Raw genomic sequence first — 19,773 nt, 5'->3', positions numbered from 1 at the left:
ACACGGCATCTAAGTATAAAATATCAAATTATTCAAAATGAAACTGAAAAATCTAAATAAAAAAATGAGAAAATAAAAAAAAAACGTCTAATGAAGCAAAAGCGTCCAGCTACATTCCACATATATCTGCAGATTTCTTTATCTATTCCAAGCTACTCCCTGACATTGGTCTTCTTCTGAAAAGTATCTTTCACAGCTTGTGATCGACGACTTTCCATTTTTGCTTATTATAAGTTTTATACGTGCATTACATCAAAACCTATTGTAACCAGCTAGAAGGATACTGTGGGCCAGTCAAAATTCTTTGTTTAGTTAGCTCGTAATTGTAGCTAACATGTTCTTGTACCTTAATACTTTTCTCAACACTAGTACTTGAACCTGCTAAGTATCCTTTCGTTTAATTCTTGTGTGTAGAGGTTGCTTCTTGTGGTGGTAGAGATAAGGTATAGCTGGCCGGGAGCGCGTCCATATTCTTACATGAATTAAGAAGGTGTTTTTGAGCTTCACATTCCACCCCCGTGCTGGCTCACTACCGACCTCAGAACGTACGCTCAGCCAGTAAAAAAGGAGGTAAAAGAGACTGATAAACACAGGATGGTAGTGGTTACACCTCTGACATTAGAAAGATGCAGACATTCGTTGTGTACCAACGGCAACAATCCAGAGACGGTAGAGTTGGCATATCAGATACTCAAAACACTACTGGCAACATCGGATTCGCCTTACATTCTGAGTCCAGCTATACCTGAGATGATCAATTTCCTTTTACAGACTGCACAAGTTAGTAGCAACCTGATCACACATAGAGCAGCAAACGAATTAGCTCAGAAATATCAGGAAAATCTCAAACGCTTGTTCCATACTTACGGAGTTGAAAGTATAGATCAGATAACACAAGATTTCATCATGTATCATTATGATGGTCTCATCTCACAACTATCTCATGGTACAGAGGTTTTTGAGCCAGCAGAAAAGTCTGAGATTTATAATACTGTGTGCACTGTAATCAGCCAAAGAGATATTGCGTTGTGGGCTATCACTGGAAAGCTTCAATTTATTCAAGCCGATATAGTCGGGTCACTTTATTCGATTGACCCAGATTTATTGGTGTACCACGATGATCACAAAATGAAGCATACACGAGATATTTTGGCACATAAATGGGGAGATCCGATGGTGATAAACCAATGGCAATATGTTTTAGATAAGGCCACTTCTATTTTGCAAAATCTAGATCTTGATAAAACGTTGAATAGATCCGGCATTTCCATTGATAGTGTTAGCACACAAGAGAATAATACAGCACTGACTTTACGATTATCAGAATCTGAATCCACATCATACTGGGAAATCAGATGGTGGCTCTTGTATGCCATGTTTCTTACGGGAGATTACGATAAAGTTGTTACGAATTTCAGTGAGATGACTACACACGGGAAGACTATTCCAAAGGTTTCCGGAGACGCAACCCAAATACTCAAACAACTAGACAATACTGTCATTAACAAAAGCTCTCTAATTAGAATGATAGTTATATCCATAGCTCTTACACATGCCAATAAACAAAGGGAAAAATCATGGCAAAATGCTACTTTAGTTGAAGCCTTTTACGAAGATCCATTAATTAAGGACTTCAAACAAGATTTTGAGGCAATTAGTTTTCCTCAAGTAACGGACGAGCTAAAACAACTAAAAGAAGAGATACCGTGGTGTCCACAGCTCGAAGAAGCATGGGAAAGCGCAAGATCCTTATTGATTCAAAAATCTATTATCACATACTTATCTTTTATTAGCCGGGTGACATTAGATCACCTGTCTTCCTTTTTCGCCATTGATAAAGCATTGATCACTTCATTTATAACCAAGTCCATTGCACTTCTAGATCTACCATTGAAACTGAATACTCAGACAGGAGTTGTTGAGTATATTACAGAAAACTCAAGGCGCCATCAAGCACAATTTATAGAAAACATGCATAGAAACGCTGAAGAAGAAGTTTTACGTCTCAAGGCTGCTAAATTGAATAGCATATTGAGTGCAAATTCAAATGAAGAGAATAGTTACGAATCATAAAACAGGTTTTTTGCATAAAAAATTAGGTAACTGATATACTATATATATATTTACAGGCTATAAATATCAACCACTTCATCTTCAATCTTTGTTGTGACCCCACTAGAAGCTATGCTTTCTATATCTATTATTTCTTTAGCTGCTTCTGCGGTCAAAACGATATTGTTATCATCTCCAACAGCAACATCGTCTTCTATACGAATGCCCATTCCACGATATTCTAATGGCCAACGTTCATCATCTGGAATATAAACTCCTGGTTCCACGGTGACAACTTGCCCTTTTCTCAACTTAGCACTCCGTGAATAAAGTGGACAGTCATGAACATCCAAACCAAGGTTGTGTCCAATGTAATGTGGGTACAAGTATTTGGCCACTTCCCAGCTTTGCACGTCTTGAAAACCAGCGTTTCTTAGCTCCAGGGTCAGTAAATCTACACTCAAATTATGCAGGTCATTCAAGCTGTGTCCCCTGCTAACTTTGCATTCACGAATGATTCTTCTCTGAACGTTCAAAAGAGATTCGTAGAGTTCTGCTTGAGCTGGAGTGAAAGTTCCGTTAACAGGCCAAGTTCTCGAGATATCGGCACAGTAGCCACCAAGATTACCAGCTGCATCAACAAGTACCATTTCACCATCTTTGAGCAAATCATCATTTCTGACATAGTGGATGCATAAGGCATGCGATCCTCCGGCAACGACAGGGAAGTACGCTGATTTATCACACCCCCCACTAATGAATCTGTACTCAAGAAAAGAATGTAAGCCTTTCTCAGACTTGAACCTCTGGGCGTATGCTTGATTGTAGGCACGGCCAGAAATTTTTCCTGCTAATCTCATTATCTTCAACTCTGCATTAGACTTGATAACTCTTAAATCGGTGATTAGATGAGATAGTGGTTGGATGGAAAACCCTAATTTGGAATGTTTACGAAGAGTTTCTTCGATGTTGGCTCTATTCGTAAGCCTGTTGTTGTCGTTCAAGACCGTTGATGGGAACATGCGTTCGAAAAAGTTCACCGACTTTCCACTAGCACCGCTGGCTCCTCCAATGTCGTAATAAATATCCTTGTATTTTCTCAATAGTTTATCCAAATGGGCAGGGAAGTGTTGGACACTCACTCCCACGTCGGCGTTGAATATTTCCTGCACTCCTTCGACACCAGTTCTCTCCCCTTCCCATTGTTCAGCTGCCGCATCGGTTTCTGGAACAGCCATATGGAATATGTGGTCGTGTGGGTCGTCTGAGTCTTCTGGTCTCTCAATGATGGCGACAGAATCAGGCTCATTCCACCCAGTAAGATAGTAGAGGTCTGTGTTTTGCTGAAACTGGTAGAAAACTGATCCGGATGCATATTTGACAGAGGACCCGGGCAAAACCGCCAAGGAGCCCTTTGGTAGCTTTTCGGCTAGTTTCAATCGACGCTGATAGTACTCCACAGCAGAGATGCCCGGGGTCAAGTCTCCTGCTTTGATAAGATGTGGGCGAGTTTCAAATATTGGCTGTCCTGCACGAAACGTTGTCGCATAGCATCTTCTAGCTATTTTCAACATAGTAGGGAGATTCTTTCTGTGGAATAAAGTCTGTAATATGCCGATTATTTGCCACAATGTGCTGGAAAAAGACGGAGCACTAGTATCGTTTGGATATTCCAGAAGCACCATTCGTCGAAATGGTACGTCTTTTCACCTCGGCGGTCCGCACTGTACATAGAAAGAAGACGAGAGGGGTCGAAAGAGTAACGTTACTATGCGATCTACAAATAGGAGGCTATGTGGGGGAGGGGGTGCTTCAATCGTGCTTTCTTTTCATTCTTGGGATGAAGACCTCGTTGACTAGGACAAGGAAAACTAGGGCGACTCCGCAAAGGGCCGAGAGGAGAAACTGCTTCCAGTTTGTGACTTCTCCGTGGAAATACGTGTACTGGAACAGCGACAAGAGGAAAGCCGCCGCAAGGAAAGGAGTGAACCTCGACATGTTCAGGTAGAAGGGTGTTTGTAGCAGCTCTGCCTTTTCCCTTATGAATCTGTGGACTGCCTGCCAGCAGTAGACTATCCGCATAGCCATGTTCACCATGTTGGCGAGAATGAGACCGTTGAGACCGTAGTCAAACTCCGCGATGAGGAGTACGAGAGAGGAGAGGAAGACAACGGAGTTTACAAACATGAAGATGGAGTGGCGGTTCACAATCTCCTTTGAGTGGAACAGCGATTGGAAGAGAGCCTCGAGAATTCCGTTGAGAGCCAAGAGGAGCACGTAGACCCAGTAGATTTTAAAGGCTGAGACCACTTCATCGGAGTTGAAGTTTCTGAACACTAGGCTCAACAGAAAGCGGGTGTTGAGCGGCGCAAAGACGACGAGCAGTGTGAGTAGATATGTGTATATTTTGGAGACGTTGGCCAGGCACAGGGCCAGCTGACGAAAGTCTTCTCTCTCTTTCTGGCCGTCTGCGGAAGTGTCTTTGAAAAATGAGCCTATGGTGATTCTCGTCGACTCTTCTAACGGCGCAAAAAGGATTCTAGCAATCAAGGAGCCGTAGTTGGATATGAAGGAGTAGTACCCTTGGGTCTGGATGGGTAGCAAAGAAGTGGTGACAAATCTGTCTCCGACGGTGAGAAAGTTTTTGAAAAGTTGCTGAACAAAGATCGACTGGAAGTATGCCCAACTGGCGGGTTCAAACCACGCTGCAGAGACTGATCCTTTGAGCTGCACTTTCTTCGGCTTGAAGATCTGGAAGGAGAACGAGTACCAGTAGAGGATGAAAATGGCGAACGAATATGAGAGCTGACCAGCCAAGTATCCGAAAACGTAAGCGTCAATGTCTGAACGCTGAAGCCCGAGCCGAGGTGCAGCCAGCACCACGGTCAGGAACTGCACAATGCATCGGACGAACCCCGCTAGGCTCTCGATCTTTGTTCTCGTCTTGAAGTCGAGCTTGACGTACTGATTGACGTTATAGTAAGACTCTGCGAGAAGCTCGCACACAACACACAGAGCAATGGCGGTTACCACATGGTGGACAGAAAATGTTCCCAACAGGGAGAAGATGTTGTGGTCGTTGCAGACGATTTTCCAGTACACGATCGGCGTGCCTAGCACAAGGTAGATTACAAACGTCAGAAACGAGTAATTGACAGTCCATTGGAGCCGTGCGGGGGCGAGCTGGGGTGTTGCCGGAAGCTTGGCAATGGTGAGCCTGAGCGCTTCCCGGGAGAGGAAGAAGATGTAGTCCAGCACGAACTCGATGAGCTGCGAGACGCCCAATGCACTTGGCGACGTGTACGAGAGCAGCAGCTGGTTAAGCGAGAACGTGAAGAGCTTCGACACAAGCTGGCCGGCAACGAGCACAGCGGCGTTTTGTACCAAAGACATTGTGGCGGTGTTGGGCTGGCGATCGAGCTCACAAAGCAGAAGGGCAGAGAAGGAGACAGCAGGAGAAGAAGAGAGCAAGAACAGAGATAGAGCACGAAACATGTTGAAAGATGACGAAAACGGCGCGAGCGGATTTTCATTGGTTGATTATGGAGGAGGAAAAGGTGGTGAAGCTGACGGGGAAGTGGAACAGGGGAAAGGGAGAGAGAGGGTAAAGATAGAGCAGATAGAGAGAGCCAGCAAGAAAGCAAGCAGAAACGCCAGCAAGAAAGCAGTAAGCGATGACGGGACAGGAATTCGAACTACGAGAACAGGACAGGTGGCTTCCGATAGCAAACGTGGCCCGGTTGATGAAGAACACGTTGCCAACAACGGCGAAGGTGAGTAAGGACGCCAAAGAGTGCATGCAGGAGTGTGTATCGGAGTTCATATCGTTTGTGACGTCGGAGGCGAGCGACCGGTGTCTGATGGAGAAGCGCAAGACGATCAACGGCGAGGACGTGTTGTACTCGCTGCACACGCTCGGGTTCGAGAACTACGCCGAGGTGTTGAAGATTTATCTCGCCAAGTACCGACAGCAGCAGGCGCTGAAGCAGGAGCGGGGGGAGATCCGGCAGAAGAAGAAGAAGAAGAAGCAGCCCGCGGAGGAGGACGGGGAGGAGGAGAACGGCGGCTACGTCAAGCAGGAGGGCGGCGGGGTGTTTGAGTACCCGATGGACGAGTCGATGGTGGTTGTGCGAGGCGACAGTGACAAAGGCGGCGCCGGGGGCAAGCCGAGGCCCAAGGCGCCCGGATACGACCCGTACGTGTCGCAGCTCTACGAGCAGAGCTACGCCGGGGTGTCGATGAACATGGCGAACCCGGACTACCGCGGCGGGGCCAGCGAAAGCATCATGTCGAAGAAGGAGCACGGGGTGCAGAAGCTGGGAGCCGACGGCGGCGACAACAGACAGGACCTGGACCAGGAAAGGACGAGCGGCAGCGGCGCCGGCGAGCCATCCGGCCGACTCACGCTACCGCTGCCGCTTGACGCAGACTCGATGGGTCTGCAGCTCGACGGCGACGTCGGTGTCGGCGTCAACATACATCTCGGAAACACTGAGAGCCTGGACGAGATCAACTCCCGCCTGAACCGTGGCGTGCCCGGCGACAACACCGTCGGAGAACCCTCTGCCGCCGCTGGCGGCGCCGGAGACGCCGCCACGTCGTCGTCCCCAGCCTCGGCGGCGTCCGCTGCTGCTGCCACGACATCCGCCTCTGCTGCCACGACGACAGCCGCCTCGGACCATGACACGGCCGCCTCGGACCACGACCACGATCCTGACCATGGCCACGGCCACGACCGCCGACTCCAGCGCCGCCGCGCCGAGGAGCCGGCCAAGACCCCGGCCACAACCAGCACCAGCGACTTGCTGCTATTGAACGACAACATGGCCGCCATCACAGAGACGGAGGAGATCGCCGGACTCACCAACGGCCACGGCGTTCTCTACAACTTCGAGTGACCGCTGCCTCTATCTGTATCGTGTATGAGTACCTGTAAAGAACAAAACCGTGTGCTATTTTTGTTTGCGGAACGCTTTTCGCGTACATTTTTTCCCGTGGATGTTAGCGGAAAACCGGGAAGGGATGTTAAGACGGAAAGATGCCAGAAGAAGGCAGACAGTTGTGGAAAAGCAAGTGTGTGCAAGGTGCAGAAGAAAGGCTTGAGCAAGAGCAACAGGAAGAGCAAGAGCATCACAGACGGTAGAGAATATGAAGCTTGTGCAGAGACTGGTGTTGAGCGCAGGCGGGCTGCTAGCGGTGGCCCAGGTTGCAGCCGGAATCGATCTAGACGTAAGCTCCTACGACTCGATCTACGATGCGTGCAAGCTGCTTGCCGGCGGTGTGATGGACTACTACTGGGGGTACGAGTACGGCGGAACGATCGGTATGTTCACGCATCCGTACTACTGGTGGGAAGCTGGCGGAGCGTTTGGAAGTTTGATCGACTATTCGTACTACTTCGAGAACACCACGTATGTGGAGACGATTGTGCAGGCGATGATGTACCAGAAGGGTGACGGCAGCAACTTCATGCCGCTCAACCAGACGACGACGGAGGGTAACGATGATCAGGTGTTCTGGGGTATTGCGGCGATCCAGGCGGCGGAGAGAAACTTCACCGAGGCCGGCGGCGACAACCCGACGTACTTGGAGTTGGCGCAGGCGACGTTCAACACGATGAAGAACAGATGGGACGACGATACGTGTGGTGGCGGGGTGCGGTGGCAGATCTTCCCGTGGAACAACGGTTACGACTACAAGAACACGGTTTCGAACGCCGGGTTGTTCCACCTCGGTGCGCGGTTGCTCAGGTACACCGGTAACGACACGTACTACATGGATTGGTGTGACAAGACGTACGACTGGCTGGTCGACGTCGGGTTCATCGACGAGAAGAACTGGTACGCGCTTGACGGTGCCGACATCGTGAACGGTAGCTGCACCTCGATCACGTCGTATCTCTGGTCGTACAACTTGGCGTTGATGATTTCCGGGTGTGCCTATATGGCCAACTACACACAGGAGGAGAAGTGGCACAACCGGACGATGGGCTTTCTAGAGAGCTCGAAGGTGTTTTTCGACAACTACGGGGTCATGTACGAGGCCACGTGCATGCCTGTGCATACGTGCAAGACGGATCAGCGGTCGTTTCGGGCATATCTGGCGAGGTTCCTGCAGTTGACGGCTATTTTGGTGCCGGAGACCCAGGACACGATCAACGAACGCATGGAGACGTCGGCAAAGGCCGTGGCGCTGTCGTGTGTCGGTGGTTACGACCAGCACACGTGTGGCATGAACTGGTCGTACTCAGGCGGCAACAACGCGACATACGGATGGGACGGCTACTACGGGTTGGGCGAGGAGATGAGTGCATTGGAAGTGGTCCAGGCGCTTGCGGCCAAGTACCGTCCCGGCCCGTACACGTCCCGAGATGGAGGCTCGAGCACTGGTGATGTTTTGTTTGGTAACGAGACATACAAGATTCAGGCTAAGCTTCTCGACTTGGACAAGGGCGACACCGCCGGGGCGTCAATCATCACGGTGGTCATTGGCATCAGCATCATTGCCCTCGGCTACTATGTCGTGGTCTAGCAGGCCACAGCGGCGTCCGATCGTTTTCTTTCTTTGTTGTTTCCGTTCTTTTCATTCTTTCTTTTCATTCTATAACTCTTCATGAATTAATAGTGTATTAAGGCGTGTATTATAAAAGTGTATATCAGGAAGGAAGGGAATGTAAAAGTGGAACGGGAAGCGAGAAAATACAAGGGGAAGGAGCAAAAGGAATAGTTTTTGTACTCTATAGAATGGCGTGGGGGGCGGGGAAAGGAGGTGAAGGGAGTAGGCTCAGCTAGGCTGCGCTGCGCTCAGGACTTCTGGGACAAGACCTCCTCAAGGGCCTCGTCGTCGGGGTTGAACTCGATCTTCTTCTTGTTCTTGTTGATGTTTTCCTCCCACATGCTGAGGCCGATGGAACCCAAGAGCAGGCCGACGGTCAAGAACTGGGCGTACATTCTGGCGGTGACGAATTTCTGTGTTTTGGTGAGAAGCGGGTCCTTGTTGACGTAGTGCCACGAGCCCCACATGGACGCGGCCCACAAGCCGGTGATGATCAGGTACTTTCTGGAGGAGACGCTCTCGACGATCTTCTCGGAGGTGGTGAGGCCCTCCCAGCGGCGGTGCTCTGCCAAGAGGCGTCTCTGCGACGCCTCGGACGAGTACATGTCGTAGTCGAACTCGTTGGAGCACAACTCGCCATTCACCGACGCAGCGAACGCTGGCGGGATGACGAAGATGGCTGTCCGGATGGACCAGGGCAGGCTGAAGATCCGTGGGTAGTGGCGGGGCGCCATGGCGTAGATGCCGATGGAGAGACACGTTCCGAGCGCCAAGCCCTTGAGTCCACCGTGCAGCACGGATCTGTTGTGGGCCCGTTTTTCTTCATCTGTGATTAGCTTCATTGTGTGGTGCTGGGTGGTGCTGTGTGTGCGGTGCTGTGTGTGCGGTGCTGTGCTGTGCTGTGCTGGCGGGAGCAGGAAGACGATCGAACGGGGCAAGAGATGTGCAGCCTGTGCTGGGAAGAGGAACGCGGCAGCTATTTATCTGTCTGTGCAGACACAAAAAGGCTCTCTGGCCCCCCGTTCCGTCCTCCACCGTCCGGTCAGCACCACCTACCATTGGACCACTGACACAAGACCGCTTCACACCGCCAGACACGCCAGACGCCATACAGAGCCAGTGACCGCCCGGCCTCTCGCCCCGTCACAACAGCAACCGTGACGTGCGACGGGGTTTGCCCCCGGCAGCAGTGCCCGGTGCACGGGCGCGCCTCGCCCCCGGGCCGTTTTGGCGGCTCGGCTAGGGGCCCTGCCGATTGGCCGGGGAGGTCTGGCAAACGGCAGGGCGGCGGTCTGCGTGGCTGCCCCTGGCCCTGCTGCCGGAGACACGCGGTATCTCGGATAGCCCTGGCGGGCCCTGTGCACGCTCCTGGTTGGGCTAGGCGGCGCAGCCGCAATGCACCCGGGCTCTCGGAGTAGCCACCGGGCACGGAACGGAAGCGGCCAGAGCAAAGCCCTATAGGACAGGGTGTCGGGGACAGGGCGAGGGCTGCTGCGCCACGCAGTTGCGCCACGCAGTCACGCCACTTTCGGCGGAGGAAGCAAAAAGAGAAAAGAGGACGGCGCAGCCGTGGCGCAGCCGTGGCGCAGCAAATGATTTGGTGTGGCGCAGCAGCGTGTCACGTGCCTCACGTGACCCCCTTTTTTTCTTGTGCGGGTCTCGATCCCAAAGAGTACGAATCTATACCTTCCACTAAGAGGAGGGTGAAAAATCAGTCAGAGTCATCTTCACCACCTGCACTACCGCCTGTGTGGCTGCTTCTCCGTCAGCAGTCCCCCCTCGCACGCCAACACACCCACACCGATGGCATCTGCCCTACTGCTGAACCACTGCACACACGCGTTCCACGTGTGTGCGGCGTCCGCCGCATCCGCAGGCGTGTGCCGGACCAGAGCTGCGATGGCCTCCTTCACCCGTCTGAACTCCACGTCCAGCACTGCCGCCGCGTCGGTCTCCAGCGAAGAGCCGCTGGACGCCGCAGAGGCCAACAGGCGCTACTTCCTTGAGATGTTCCCGTCGCTGAAGCCGGCAGACTTGCTGCCCGACGGCACGCCGGACTACTTCAAGTTGATTCTCACGTCGAGGGTCTACGACGTGATCGACGAGACCCCGGCCAACTACGCCCCGCTGTTGTCGAACAAAACCAACTCGCACGTCTTCCTCAAGAGAGAGGACTTGCTCCCGGTTTTCTCCTTCAAGTTGCGGGGCGCCTACAACATGATTGCGAACCTCTCCCCGGAGCTGAGAAGCAAGGGGGTCATTGCGTGCTCCGCAGGCAACCACGCCCAGGGCGTCGCCTACTCGGCACAGAAGCTCGGCATCAGCGCCACCATCGTCATGCCCGTCGGCTCCCCCTCCATCAAGTTCCAGAACGTCTCGCGTATGGGCTCCCGCGTAGTCCTCTACGGCGAGGACTTCGACGCAGCCAAGGCAGAGTGCGACCGTTTGGCCCATGAACACGGCTACACCAACGTCCCTCCCTTCGACCACCCGCTCGTCATCGCCGGCCAGGGCACCATCGCCATCGAGCTTTTGCGCCAGATCAAGTCGAACAAGCTCTCTGCAGTCTTCGTAGCCATCGGAGGCGGAGGTCTCATTGCAGGTATCGGATCCTACCTGAAGAGACTTGCGCCTCACGTCAAGGTCATCGGTGTCGAAACCTTCGATGCAGACGACATGTACCGCTCCTTGAAGAAGGGCGAGAGGGTCGCTCTCAACAAGGTCGGTCTATTTGCAGACGGTACCGCCGTCAAACTCGTCGGTAAGGAAACTTTCAGAGTCTGCCAGAAGTTTGGCATCGACGAAATTGTCCGCGTTTCCACAGATGAGATCAGTGCAGCCATCAAGGACGTTTTCGAAGACACTAGAACCATCATGGAGCCCTCTGGTGCAATGACCGTCGCAGGTATGAAGCGCTACATCCAGCTCAACCCAGACATCAACCACTCGGATAAAACTTACGTCCCGGTTTTGTCCGGCGCCAACATGAACTTCGACCGTCTCAGATTCGTCTCCGAACGTGCCGTGCTAGGTGAGGGCAAGGAAGTCTTCCTTTGTGTGCAGATCCCAGATGTCCCAGGTACCTTCAGAAAGCTACAGAATATTATCCACCCAAGAGTCGTCACAGAATTCTCCTGCAGAATGTCTGACTCCGACATCAACGCCGAGTTTGCCGAAGTTTACACCTCATTCGCAGTCATCGACCGTGAGAAGGAACTCAAGCAGGTCTTGACCGCCATGAACAAGGAAGGTTTCGTTGCTTACGACTTGTCTAAGAACGAAATGGCCAAGTCCCATGGTCGTTACTTGGTCGGTGGTAAAAACAGTCTCCGTGAAAAACTCATCCACTTTGAATTCCCTGAACGTCCCGGTGCCTTGGACAAGTTTTTGGAGCTACTGAAAACAGAGTGGAACTTGACTTTGTTCCACTACCGTAACCAGGGTGATGACATTGGTAAGGTCTTGACCGGTATCAATGTTCCGGAGGCCGAAGACGACAAGTTCCAGGAATTCCTCGACAAGTTGGGCTACAAATACACGGATGAAACCCACAACAAGGTCTTTGAGCTTTTCTTGAAGAGATGATCCTGCTAGTCATCAAACACTCACACACACACACACACACACACACACACACACACACACACACCTTCTCCTTTCCTTACACATTGTTCATTGAATGAACCCGAAATTAATTTCTTATCATCTTCATCCTTCTCCTTCGTATTACTCTTCCCTACAGCAAAAGGCAAAAATAACACAACTATTAAAGGTTATGGGTTCGCCTTCATAACTTACATTCCCATGTTCTATATAAAGTACGTTAAATATTCGTCTCAAGGTAAACTAAAAAACATCGATAACTCTCTATCTCTGTAGCCAATTTTTTTCTGCAATTAGAGTTAGCTCACTTCGCTCTCTTTTATGGCGCACGGATCTGGACATGAATTTTCTTTTTCATCTGTGCCTTTCTGCAACATACTGCCTGTCACCTGCACGCCTAACCCATCCCCGAAGGGTTTTGTTTTTGCCATAAAACAGCAGCTCCCTTTGATATGAAGGTAAAAGTCCCTTTCTGGCGACATCCCAAACTTGCAGGGAAACCGGCGTCAAAATTTCCGAAACACCTCCGAACTCTTCTCAATGCCAGCAAATTCACATACGTTGGGGCAGGCCCAAGAACCTTAGACAGCGTCGTATCCTACATCCCAACTCTCAAGTCTCGAAATAGAGGCAATGATAATATACGCTCTCGTATTTTCTCTGCGAATCCGGACATTCCTAATGTTGCAGCAGGCTGTACCACCATCAACGTGATAATATGCATCTCGCAGCGTGATTTTCCCATATCCATTCATCAGCGACTGCTGGCACTACTTGTGATAAAAGGAATTAACTTAAATAATGTCCACTGGGTGATAACAGATGTTGATCAACTTGGTGAATACCCAATGTTCCCTACGAATCTGGGTCCCATCAGTAAAACCAATATGAAGCTTTGGAAAACACAGTTTCTCAATGAATTGAACAAGTATAAACAGTATTTCACATACACCAGGATGGCGGAGAATGTTGAAAAATCTTCAAATGATTTTGATTTGTTTGAGACCAATATCAAAGACACCAATGAGTCGATTTTCGAGAAGCTCAAAAATTACACTGTATCCTTAAAACATATTCATCTTTTCTCCAAAGACTTACCCTGGACTTTAACTCCAATCCTTCAATCTTTAGATTATGACCCCTTCCAGTCTGCAAACACTTATATCATTGGACAAGCTAATTCCGGGAAAACTTCATTGCTCCGCAGTATGGTCTCAGCGTTTTGCAAAGATTTGAATAAAGAAATGGACTCTGATACCAAACTTGAAGAAGGCGATGAAGCTGATGGGCTGATAGTAAGTCCGCAGCACATAAAACCTTCTCCAGTACCTTTTGCATCTAAATTCAACGTCTACAACGTGCCAGGAATGAAGCTAATAGATACGCCAGGTTATGTCCGTACAGAGGGTAGTATCTGGAGCCATACCAATGATCGAGGTGCACATTTGCTGAGGATTCCTGACGTTAATTCATCAACAAAACTGAAGAAACAAATGGCTGTTTGCCCTCGTGTATTACATCAGGTCAAGCACGATGCAAGTGTCTTATCTGGCATACATATCGGCGGACTTGTTTTCATTAAACCATGGTTAGTCACTCCGAAAGACGCTCCCAAATCAGGTGAATTCCCTGATATAACTGTCGAGGTCATAAAAAACATGCCTGGTGAAGTGAAGGCAATCACCGCACAGGATATAAATGGGAAGATGTTTGACCCTGAGCACAGCAAAGTTGTAAAAGAACGAGAGTGGAGTAGGTACCTTCTACGAGATGAGAGAATCGAGCTGGTTCTAGATAACATTGGCAGCTTTACGGCTACAGCTGATAACCTGCCTTTTGTTTCTTCAACAGAAGTATTTTGGGAGGTCTCAGTTCCTGCACGTGTACGATTCCTATCCAGATCGTGGGATGCTAACGGGGAACCTGTGTTCAAAAGCTTCCAGCCCCTCAAACTCGGTTTTGCTAAGGAACTTGCCATGCTTGTACATCAAGTGGGAGCGAAATCTTGCGTATAGCTGGTTCTACATGTGATCTAAAATGCCTCCGATAAAAACATTTTTGAGTTAGCTAAGTGTGTAACTACACGTTCCATGTTTTGTCGAAGTTCGGCCGTTTACTAAAGTGACACCTCATAGCCTGCCATTACTCGTCAATACGCTCTTTCTTATAAAAATATGAAAGAAGAGAGATTGTTTTTATTCTTATGAAACGCCGGTCAGTCACCTTTGCGTAGTTTTCAACTCATGGATGTCCCATCTCAGAAAACGAAGCCTTTAGAGTTTACACCCCTGACGTAGTCTTCCGCTTACGTAATTGGGCTTAAAACAAAATAATAGGAAAAAAAGTTTAAAGCACCCCGTCGAAGAACACATGAAAGGCCCCCGAAAACAAAGCCGAATGAGCTGGCTTTAGGGGGCTCACAAAAGTCTGAGAGTCTGAGCTACAGCCGAACAAGAGCTATCATAGAGCCGGTGACATTCGATTGTGTTGTTGGGTGAAACAAGAGGATGACCCCCATTTGGAGTTATGTCGACAGTTACTCTAGCTCGGTGGACGAAGTAAGTACTTCATCCGTGAATCGGCTCTTGGAGGTACTTAGCATTCCATTATTCATACTTTACATAGTGGTGCTGGTACTGGTGTTTATTGGATTTACACAGATTACGTTTCACTTCAATAAAAAAGCTCAATTACAGCTAGATTTTCTCGTGGATGATGATTCTTTAGAACCAGTAACGATATTAAGACCGCTCAAAGGTATTGATTCGAACATGCTTAGCTGTCTTGAATCATCGTTCCAACAGAAATATCCTCTTGAAAAGCTGGAAATAATATTTTGCGTTCAGTCTGCCGTCGATCCTGCGATACCGATTGTGAACACTCTGATTGAAAAATACAGTAACGTAGACGCCAAACTCATGATCGATCAAGACCAGAAGAGCCTTGATTTTTTCGGCTCCAATCCAAAAGTGAACAATTTGCATAAAGGTTACAAGGCTGCCAAATATGATATCCTATGGGTCCTTGATTCCAATATTTACACTGATCCACATACGTTGAGAAGATCCATCTACACTTTGCAAAACAACAAGAACAATGGATCCAGTGTCCCAGCTTGGTTGAGGCGAGACAAGACCGTCAAGATGGTCACACATGTTCCCATTGTTGCATCTAACTCAAAGCATCGCATAAACTGGGGGTCTAAACTTGACGAGATGTTCATGTCCACATCTCATGCCAAATTTTATGTTGCGCTAAATAGAATTCAACCAGCTCCTTGTATTAATGGCAAGTCTAACATTTACAAAAGGTCAGACTTGGACAAGTCTGTCGAGCTTATCACGCGTCAACGTATCCTAAAGGGGGATGGTCTCAAACACTTTGCTAAGTACATCGGAGAAGACCATATGATTGCAATAGCTATTTTTGAGAACGTCGATGGCTGTGCAGGGATGAGTCGAGATGTTGTTTTGCAGCCAGTCAGTGGTCAAAATAGTGTGAAAGAGTATATACAGAGAAGAGCAAGGTGGTTGCGTATAAGGAAGTATATGGTTTCTGCGGCCACATTCTTGGAGCCCACTACTGAAAGTCTTCTAAGTGGTATAATCGGGAGTTTCTCGGTAAATGTGCTTTTGAAGGACAAAAGTAGCATTAACTGGACATGGTTCATTTGTCACATGATAGCGTGGTTTGTTATCGACGCTATACAGTATGAGAAGCTCATCAATGTTACCAATAATAACGTGTCTTCAGTGATAGTGCCAAGAAAGTTCCATTTGGGTCAATTTGCTCGCTTCTGGGCATTGAGAGAATTCTTAGCTTTGCCTATATGGGTGATATCAATGTGTGGTACCGACATACAATGGAGAGGCCAACCGTTCAAGATTCTTCCAGACCTCTCGGCGGAGCCGCTGTAGGATGGCCTTTGTCACGTTATAACTTAGTCACTTTTTGCAAATAAAGACGTTCTCAACTACAAGACTGGTGAGTTAACTCAGGGCTCCTGAAGAGGTTATCGTAGACTAATTATTGTATTGTCAAGGCTTTGTTTTCAACTGAGAGGCTATTAGACGTATGACAAGTTTCCGGAATCTCAAAAAATCCCTCTTGTTTTTGTCCATATACTTCTATATCATAGATTATCCTGTAAATTTGAAAATAATGCATAGAATCATAGCATTGTCTTTGAATGCGATAGGTAAACCTCTTGGCTTGCCCCAGCTTTAGCAAACTCCTCTGCTTATATTCGACATGTTACAGATTACCTAATCTTCAGTGTTGAATACGTTACCCTTTTGAGACATGAATCTCATTTTCACAGAATGATGGTGGTAAAGATAACGGAGTTGGCGATGGAAGGGTACGACTTTGTTGTTTAGCCAAAAACATTGTTATCGAACCCTCATTTTGCAAAGTAATACTTTGGTGGCGTATATTCATTTATATGTATATGGATGTATCCTCTCATATATCACATCATACTTAAGGATCAAGGTTTGCACGATACGTCTAAGAGAGTTTTAGCTGAGAAGCTTGTATGATAAAGCTGACTAACGAGCAACTGACGTGATGCCGGAAGATCCTGGAAGGTTACCGGGAACCAATCTTGAGGAAAAGATTATGATTATAGATTATTTCAAAAACTCAAACAAACCGCAAAGTGAAACAGTAGAGCATTTCAAGGACAAGTTCTCCATTTCCACTTCTAGCTTCAGCGAATGGCTGAAGCATGAAGAAGAATTAAGGGAACGGTATATCAGAGCTGTCAATGGCCCACGAGGCGTATCAGAAAATTTAAAGCTTTCAAAACGAAAGTCGACATTCAAATATGGCCCGATCAATGATGCAATGCACAAGGTAGTCAGTGAACGATTGAGTATGGATTTACCTGTTACTGAACCTATTTTGCGGCATTATTGGTCTGAATTTACAAAAGAATATGGTGTTACCGACCCTAAAAGAGCAAAATCTTTTAGTCATGGATGGCTGGCAAATTTCAAGAAACGGCATGGTTTAACGAAAGTCAAAAAGGTAAAATCATTAACTAAAAATGCGTTTAACGCTTACCAAGGGAATGGTATCAATGGATCCACAACCAACATTTCAAAAAGTGGCACTTATTCTGAAAATCGAGATCTACCGAATACAAGTGATAATTTTCTGCGTAGTGCACCTAAATCAAGAGAGATGTATCCGGTGAGCCTTTCAACAGTTGTCAATAACTCCACCAACAATTCCGGCCAATACTCGTTAAATTTTGCTCCTATAGCGGGTGTCAATTCTTACGAACAGGATAACAACGCTAAAAGCCTTTTAGTTAGTAACAAACGAAATAAAATGTCTCCAGTTAATGGGGTCAATGGCATCTACAACTCTGGTAACGGCACTTACTCTGCTGAAGTGCCTTCTCCATCACCGCCATCCCAACTTTCCGAAAATAATAAAAAATCCAACTCATCAACAACTTTGAACTATTTGCTAATATCTAACGAGAATGGAGGCAGCTATTCAAGCCTTTCCTATGTACGACCAAGGCCAGATACAGAATATTCTCTTTTGCCAAACGAATATCAAAAACCTTCTAGCGTAACTTTCAGCAATATCACCGAGAACAATACCAATACCAATACCAATACCAATAATGAAAACAGTGGTACCACTGCTATTGATTCTAGTACTAACCGCAGTAGCAGTGGTAATGATTACGATCAGAAAAATAGGACTCCAGGAGATACTAATGAAGATAATAGCAGTACGAGTAAAACTCATACCAGCAGCACTAGTCCAGGTAATAAGTATGGTAGTGGCGGCGACACTAATAATTCCGGTGCAAATGGATCTAGTAGTACAGGTTCTCAGTTTAATCTACAACAAATTTTGAATTCACATCTTTCTAAGCCCCTCACGTCTACACCAATACAACATTCGAACTTTAGTATCAATATGAATCCTGGGATGAATTCAAGAGCAGGTCCTCACTATCAAAACCTCATTTATGCTCGAAATAATGGCTCAACTTCAATGGGACGTAAAAATTTAAACCCCACAGCATCACCAGTATATAGCAATGGAACTGGAACTGGAACTGGAACTTTCATGAGCAATGTTCAAAACACTATGTTGGAAAGTATGTCAAATGTACCCAAAAAAGCTTCTGCAAATTATGCTTCTACGCCTTCTTCATCTCTGCCAGTACAAAGCTTTCTTCCTAAAGTAAATGCGCAATCCAGCGCAATTCTCTCCTCGGTGGAGAATAAAATACCATATCACAATTATAGTACGAGCGCTTTGAACTCAAGACAACTTCCAGAGGATTATATAAACACTTCTAGCAGGATGGTCTTAGATATTGGTGATAAAGCAGGCAAAAATGAACCAGTACTAGTCCAGGCTAGGCATTTGTTACCTATTGTTAGTCATCCACAATCCTTCAATTATTCTGAAGTAGATTCCAAGGAGAGACAATCCAGGAAAGCTGATGACGTTGCTGCCCCTATTGATACGGCAAGAATCAAAGTAACTTCAGAAGATTACAATAATGAATCAAGTTGGAGACTTGAAAGCAAAAGCTTTGATGAGAAAGAAAAATTCAGCTTTGATGACATGGAGAAGCTTTTGTTTGTGCATGCGGATAAATTTTTTAAGCAGTTCAAAGGTACCCACGAGTTTGAGCAGTCTAAGGAATTATTTGAAGAGTTCAAAACACGATTTATGGCAGACAAACACCAGTATTTAGCTCATGAGAAGAAACGTCGAAGGAATTCTGAAAACACCTATTCCGGCATTACTACTACCGGAAGGGATTATGATAGTGGGTATTCGGATAATTTGTTTTCCAAAAAATGAGTACTTGTCATCTCCATTATTTTCTGGAACTTGGAAAGATTCAATGTAAACCTATTATTTCGCAGTGTTTTCCGGAGGTTTCAATCCCGTTACCTCTGCTGTGGCTTTGTATCAATTGTATATTAGAAAATGATGTATTTTTTTGTTTGGTAAACAAATACAGTCTCGGAGCATGTGGTGTTACAGCAGCAGGGCACATTGAAACAAAGTGCTTTTAAGGTTGCAGCCACAGAGAAAGAGGATCGTCGCTCGGGCTGTGCAGGAGAGGAGGCTCAGCTGTGAAAAGAAAACATCTCCGTCTGCTCTTTCCATGACGATCAGTTTCTCCGACGTCTTACTTCTAAAGTATTACACAGTCTTGACCATTTTAGGTAATAAGCTCAAAACTGTCTAATGTGGATAGTAGGGTATTAGGTACCTGTTCGGAAATTTTTGAATGTTCTTTTTTTTTTTGATAAATGCTTTATGAGCATAATGTTATTTTTACCGAATCGCCATATGTTTGTTGATCATTGAGGTGGCCAGCTGTGTTCCTGTTTGAGCTGAATTTTGGTTAAAAAACTTTAACAAAAAGAGTCGAGTTTTAAGAAAGCTTTGGGGACTTTTCAAGAAGGAAAAAAGAGCGTCTAAATTTTCGGGTGTTCCATATTCTGACTCGCTAGAACAGACCCTTTTCAGAGTTTTAGCTCCTTGTTGAAGTAGGAGCCTTCTGGTGCA

At 47.2% G+C, this 19,773-nt stretch overlaps 10 protein-coding genes across 10 annotated transcripts; 7 read left to right on the top strand and 3 right to left on the bottom strand.

Moving 5' to 3' along the window:
- Positions 1–531: 531 nt before the first annotated feature.
- PICMEDRAFT_157855 (hypothetical protein) lies at positions 532–2,296 on the top strand. The gene has a single exon (XM_019160967.1). It carries the CDS (start codon positions 595–597, stop codon positions 2,071–2,073), a length of 1,479 nt encoding a protein of 492 aa, XP_019016094.1. The 5' UTR covers positions 532–594; the 3' UTR covers positions 2,074–2,296.
- PICMEDRAFT_73779 (hypothetical protein) lies at positions 2,124–3,626 on the bottom strand (the record flags this gene model as incomplete). Its single annotated transcript, XM_019164584.1, has 1 exon — positions 2,124–3,626. The coding sequence occupies one exon, from the start codon at positions 3,624–3,626 to the stop codon at positions 2,124–2,126; it is 1,503 nt and encodes a 500-aa protein (XP_019016093.1).
- Positions 3,627–3,864: 238 nt separating this feature from the next.
- PICMEDRAFT_73778 (hypothetical protein) lies at positions 3,865–5,445 on the bottom strand (the record flags this gene model as incomplete). The annotated part of the gene is made up of 1 exon (XM_019164583.1): positions 3,865–5,445. One exon carries the CDS (start codon positions 5,443–5,445, stop codon positions 3,865–3,867), a length of 1,581 nt encoding a protein of 526 aa, XP_019016092.1.
- A 281-nt stretch (positions 5,446–5,726) lies between these two features.
- On the top strand, positions 5,727–6,023 carry PICMEDRAFT_35564 (hypothetical protein; the record flags this gene model as incomplete). The annotated part of the gene is made up of 1 exon (XM_019162952.1): positions 5,727–6,023. A coding segment is annotated over one exon (297 nt), but the record flags the coding sequence as incomplete, so codon positions are not given.
- Positions 6,024–7,200: 1,177 nt separating this feature from the next.
- PICMEDRAFT_35443 (hypothetical protein) lies at positions 7,201–8,583 on the top strand (the record flags this gene model as incomplete). Its single annotated transcript, XM_019162945.1, has 1 exon — positions 7,201–8,583. One exon carries the CDS (start codon positions 7,201–7,203, stop codon positions 8,581–8,583), a length of 1,383 nt encoding a protein of 460 aa, XP_019016090.1.
- A 272-nt stretch (positions 8,584–8,855) lies between these two features.
- Positions 8,856–9,449, bottom strand: PICMEDRAFT_73775 (hypothetical protein; the record flags this gene model as incomplete). The annotated part of the gene is made up of 1 exon (XM_019164582.1): positions 8,856–9,449. One exon carries the CDS (start codon positions 9,447–9,449, stop codon positions 8,856–8,858), a length of 594 nt encoding a protein of 197 aa, XP_019016089.1.
- Positions 9,450–10,614: 1,165 nt separating this feature from the next.
- On the top strand, positions 10,615–12,192 carry PICMEDRAFT_36017 (hypothetical protein; the record flags this gene model as incomplete). Its single annotated transcript, XM_019162979.1, has 1 exon — positions 10,615–12,192. One exon carries the CDS (start codon positions 10,615–10,617, stop codon positions 12,190–12,192), a length of 1,578 nt encoding a protein of 525 aa, XP_019016088.1.
- A 339-nt stretch (positions 12,193–12,531) lies between these two features.
- Positions 12,532–14,471, top strand: PICMEDRAFT_157844 (hypothetical protein). Its single transcript, XM_019160965.1, has one exon. It carries the CDS (start codon positions 12,663–12,665, stop codon positions 14,223–14,225), a length of 1,563 nt encoding a protein of 520 aa, XP_019016087.1. The 5' UTR covers positions 12,532–12,662; the 3' UTR covers positions 14,226–14,471.
- A 246-nt stretch (positions 14,472–14,717) lies between these two features.
- Positions 14,718–16,127, top strand: PICMEDRAFT_59820 (hypothetical protein; the record flags this gene model as incomplete). The annotated part of the gene is made up of 1 exon (XM_019163390.1): positions 14,718–16,127. One exon carries the CDS (start codon positions 14,718–14,720, stop codon positions 16,125–16,127), a length of 1,410 nt encoding a protein of 469 aa, XP_019016086.1.
- Positions 16,128–16,599: 472 nt separating this feature from the next.
- Positions 16,600–19,215, top strand: PICMEDRAFT_17481 (hypothetical protein). Its single transcript, XM_019161620.1, has one exon. It carries the CDS (start codon positions 16,780–16,782, stop codon positions 19,054–19,056), a length of 2,277 nt encoding a protein of 758 aa, XP_019016085.1. The 5' UTR covers positions 16,600–16,779; the 3' UTR covers positions 19,057–19,215.
- The last annotated feature ends 558 nt before the right edge of the window (positions 19,216–19,773 follow it).

Source organism: Pichia membranifaciens, assembly GCF_001661235.1.
Source record: "Pichia membranifaciens NRRL Y-2026 unplaced genomic scaffold PICMEscaffold_5, whole genome shotgun sequence".
NCBI classification, from domain to species: domain Eukaryota; kingdom Fungi; phylum Ascomycota; class Pichiomycetes; order Pichiales; family Pichiaceae; genus Pichia; species Pichia membranifaciens.
Note: the sequence above shows the minus strand (reverse complement) of the source record. Positions and strands in the feature narration are given on the sequence as shown.